At 42.9% G+C, this 4857-nt stretch overlaps 1 protein-coding gene across 1 annotated transcript; it reads right to left on the bottom strand.

Annotated features, from left to right (window-relative positions):
- Positions 1-3709: 3709 nt before the first annotated feature.
- Positions 3710-4595, bottom strand: LOC103626866 (uncharacterized). Its single transcript, XM_008647221.3, has one exon. The coding sequence runs from the start codon at positions 4548-4550 to the stop codon at positions 3906-3908; it is 645 nt and encodes a 214-aa protein (XP_008645443.1). The 5' UTR covers positions 4551-4595; the 3' UTR covers positions 3710-3905.
- Between the last annotated feature and the right edge of the window lie 262 nt (positions 4596-4857).

The raw sequence follows: 4857 nt of genomic DNA, 5'->3' as shown, positions 1-4857 counted from the left end.
AAGTTGGGCTTTAGGTTCCTCATCACCTCACTTCTACTTGTAGTAATAGATACAAATAAGTAAATAATGGATACAAATAACATTACACCAACCATGGAATCAAACGACGTAATAATATTCTATGCGTTACTAACAAGATCGTAGGTTCGAGAACATTAAAATCAGAGTTAAAACATAGGACATATAAATATTATAGGTTTTTTAGGTTTATTTTTATACTACAAATTATTCCCAGATTTTAATTTAATAGATATTCATGCACTGTGGATGGCGGCTACTATTCCTAAGGAGTTCATGTTTGGATGTGTAAATTTAGGACTTAATGGTAACCATCTTTGTGCAAAGGGGACGACGGGTTAATTTCTACATTTACTAGGGCTCTTAATCAAAAACACCAAGGCGAAGGGGTACATTTTAATTTTAACCATTGGATCAAAACTCGGTGGTGCAGATTAGACTCTCAACTCTTTGAACAAGTATGCACTCGGGACCTAGAGATCTAGGATCCTTGGCCCATATTTTTATGGGGCATGATCTAATCCTATTCGCACATCCGCAGATTTACAATCTCTATTCCCACTAGCCGAAATGTTACACTGATCTAATCTCGCATGCCCGCTCAAGATCCAACGGCTAGGGCTTTGCCTTACACCTCCGATGACCCTGGGCGACGACGCCCACTTTACACTCAGCAGCGCAATCGCCGATGAACAACCCATCGACGCACTGGTGATCTCCCTCCAAATTCATATGGTGCTACTCCACGCTAAGGAAACGACGAAGTGAGGGGAAGGTCATTACCGTTGGTCGCGCAGTCCAATGCCCGGTCCACAATAGAGAGTGAATTTGTGGTGACTCCAACTACGACCGCTCTCCGCCGAATACTTCTCCCTCCTGGCTTTGCTTCGCTCGATGTTGGTGGCAATCGAAGGATGGCTGGATGGGCTAGAGGGGCGAGGGGCACAAGTTTAAATACCCTAGAACTGGCAGGCAGGAGCTAGGATGAAACGACCATCGGGAAGGCGGAGGTAGTTTCAACTATTCCTGGAGATCCTCCTAAGGTTGGTTACGGGGGAAGAAGATAATGCTGACCACACGGACCCACATGGAGACGTTAGATGGAAGCGATACATGCATGGTGAGATGCTGGGGAGCGGGCCCCACATGTTAGAGAAACATCTTGAGTTCGCACCTACCCGAGGGAACCCGAATGGTGGGCCCCATGTGGCGGTGATAGGGGGCACATGACGTGCATGCGGGTGGGAGCTAGCCAAGCGGGCCACCTGATAGTTACCACACACTAAGGAGAGTGGGCTGCGTGCGCGGGTGTTGGGCCGACGGGCGTGGATTCCGGCCCAAGCATCAAGTAAGCTTTCTTCTTTTCTTTTTATTTTCTGTTTTCCATTTTCTTCTTTTTATTTCTAATTTCTAATTTTCAAATTTAAATTTGTTTTGAAATCAAGCACATTTTTAATGCACAAATAAAAAAATACTCAGCATGTATTCAAATAATTTCATTAAGTGCTTTATTTATGTGGGAAAATGCTTCACACCTTATTTCTTTTATGAAGACAAATATTATTTTGAGTGCGTGTTAAAACTAAATGTTAATTCAAAATAAACATTCATTAAGTATTTTCTTTATAAAAAGTAAAGTTAAGTATAAAGAATTACATTAACCCCTATTAAGGATTGTTTATAATCAAGTGACTTATGAGGAGAAAAATCCATTCTAATGAAATCCTTTCTATCTATTAAGTTTAAGAGAAAATAATTTTTTAAAAGGAGGAAATCTTTATTTAAAAGTTGTTTTAAACTCACACTTTTGTGGAAAATCTTTCCTAAATTCCAAAATAGGATTTTGGGTGTTGCAATTAAGTGCTCAATAGACCATCTTGAACTAACTATCTTCATATGAGTATGAGCACACGTCCATAAAAAGGCAAGTTGAAGAGATAAAGTCCAAATGAGCTAAAGAGAAGAGCCAAAAGTGCAACTTAGGGTAACAAACATGATGTTTGAGTGTTTAAATAAGTTGCACGTGTCCATTACAATGTATCTTGTACCTTGGTTTGGCTACTAACTCCTTTCTGCAAGAAAAGTGACTTTTGGACTTAATTTTGAGCGTATCGCAAACCCTGGTGAAACTATGGTAAAAAGGTATGTTTCCCACACTTATTCAATTGAATTAAGTGCTAACTATGTTTGTCTAAGTCGTCGGGAAGCTACCAAAGAAAGCCAAAAGAAGTTGGAGATGTTTGGCTCAAGAAAGCCAAAACCAGACAGTCCGGTGGCCCGTCACACGTCTGTGCGACCACACCATCCATGCGATCGTCATTCGCCATCTCGCCGATCCAGCCCTCTAGGATTCCAGAACACTGGGCACCACTGCGCCAGCTTCTAGGCACGCACGGTCGAGCAATCAGGATTCAGGTTATTCTGCGACTGTCGTTCTTATTTCTCAACCTGCGAAGTGCTAATCTGCATTGTTGTATATTATTTAGTGTCTTAGATATTTTAAAACTATTTTCAGTGCATATTATCATTTACCTACGAAGTATTAATCTGCTCCGCTGTATATTATATAATTTTTTATATAGTCTAAAGGTCCACCATAATTAGTTCGCCTAGTAGCCCTCAAAATCATAGGGCATGACCGGTGATGTGTTTATTAAGAGAATTAAATCTCTTACTAATCTACGCAACTTAGAAACACCCAAGGGCGACGCTCCCATTGAACCGCGCCCGCACCTGAGTTGCCAACCCCACACGAAGATTTTTTTTTGGTAATCGAATAGAAGGCCAACGGGAATGTAAGTGGGAGGGAAAGTAAATACTGAGTACGTAGTAGGCTAAAAATCTAGTAGGGTCTGTTGAGCAGGTTTCTCTGACAATAACTTAAATTAGTGTCTTAAATTTAAATATATAACTATATACAGAAAAAACTACTTTAACAGTGCATTATTTTATAAAATTTGGTAAAAAAATATAAGACACTCTCAAGTGTCTTAAATATACTACATTATAGTGGACTATCTTATAATTTAGATTTGAGGCTTTATTATTAAAGCAGAATACTTTGTTTATGTCCTAAATCATATAAAATATATTCATTTAAATTATAGGATATTTTTATAGGACACATTGTTGGAGATGCTTGTATGGGGTGTCTCCTATAAATTTTAGTGACTAAAATTTAGTCACTTTTAGTCACTAAAATACCAAACAAAGTGATTAAAATAATAAGTGGTCTTCTAAATATAATTTCTAGGGACTAAAGTTTAATCCATAAAATTTAGGAGAGTGAGTAAGTCTCTGTTTGATTTCTTTAGTCACCTCACTAAATATTTTATTTGGTTTTAGTGGCTAAAACCGACTGAATTGCATTAATTACTTAGTAAAATTACTGCATTACTCCTATTTACGCCTGACAAAACCAACCCAGTCTTCACGCCAGAGCAGCCGATCTGCCTACAGCATGAAAGAGGGGGAAAGTAAAGGGTGTAAGAAATCCATTTTTACTCTTTTTTTTCATTCTTTGCCAAAGAACTCTCGGTTGTCGTTGACCGGCATCGGTACATCAACCCATACAAAGTTTGAATGTTTCAAATTTCATTTCAGACCGAAAGTTCTTCAGTCTTTCACAGTCGTAGAAAAATCACAAGACAGACAAAATGGAGAATTGTACACCGAAATAAAAAAAAAAAAGAGAATCAACGAATCAGGTTACTTACATTAATTCTTGTAGTTCAGTCACTGCTGAATTATGTAGTGTCTGGAAGATGTATCATACATTTGTAGACATTTTCTAATACACTATTGCATCTTAGTACAAAAGCGCAACCTAAATAAGTTTCTGGAAAGAACAAGAGAATTCGAGATCGACCACAGCCTGTTTGCTCGCTTCACTCGGCGTCTTCTTGAATAATGCTCAGCGCCCGCTTGAGCCTCGCCGTCGCCGCGGCGGCCGCAACCGCAAGCTTGTCGTCCTTCTTCGCTTGGCTCAGCAGCAACATCCCGAAATCCCCCAGCGTCTGTTGGTTGAGCTTCTCGTTGAAGAAGGCGTCCTCTCCACCGTCCTCCATTTGCTCGCGCACGGGCACGACGCGAACTGCCTTCTTCTTCTTGCCGCCGCCACGTGCCCGGCGCCGCCCGTGGCGCCGCGGCTTGCAGCTGGACGAGAGCGCCGTCGTCGCTCGCACGGCCAGCGCTGCCATGTCGGCGGTCGAAAGCGGCCTCCCGAGCATGGCCGCCGGGAGCACGAAGTATATCTGCCCCGGCCGGAGCACCTCGCCGGTGGGCAGCGCCGGCGGGGGCTCGTTGAAGTACAGCGCGTCGGAGTTGCACATGAAGAACGACGACGACGCCACGGCCATGTCGTCGCCGCCGCTCCGGCCGAGCACGTCCGAGACGCTAGAGGAAGAGGATGAGGCCGGGAGCTCCTTTAGCGACGCGTCTGCGGCGATGACCCTGGCGGGCGCCGGCGAGGCCGGCTGATGTGCCTGGCGGGACAGGCTGCCCTGGTGGATGCAAGAAAGCTTCAATCCCATGGAATCTTACCTATATGGGTCAGACAAATTTGTTAACTATGCTTCTTTGAGAATTTGGATATGGAGTTTACACATGACATAGGTGGCGCGTATATATAGAGAACTGATGGGGAGAGCGGGAGACAAGCTTTTCCATTTGAACCCTTCTTTTCTTGATCAATTGCACGGTTGGGGGAGCTCAAACGAACCCCAAGTCGGAAGTGACGGTGTGAGCGCTGACGCAACACACACGAGAAGATATCATGCAGCTGATGTACTAGTCCGTCCCGGTACACGAGCTTGTGTGTGGAGTCTACAGTGATCAAGA

Source organism: Zea mays, chromosome 5 (assembly GCF_902167145.1).
Source record: "Zea mays cultivar B73 chromosome 5, Zm-B73-REFERENCE-NAM-5.0, whole genome shotgun sequence".
NCBI lineage: Eukaryota > Viridiplantae > Streptophyta > Magnoliopsida > Poales > Poaceae > Zea > Zea mays.
This window is presented reverse-complemented; position numbering and strand designations above follow the sequence as displayed.

Excerpts from the sequence above, each read along its gene's own strand:
- LOC103626866 (XM_008647221.3), bottom strand. The coding sequence starts at position 4,550 with ATGGGATTGAAGCTTTCTTGCATCCACCAGGGCAGCCTGTCCCGCCAG.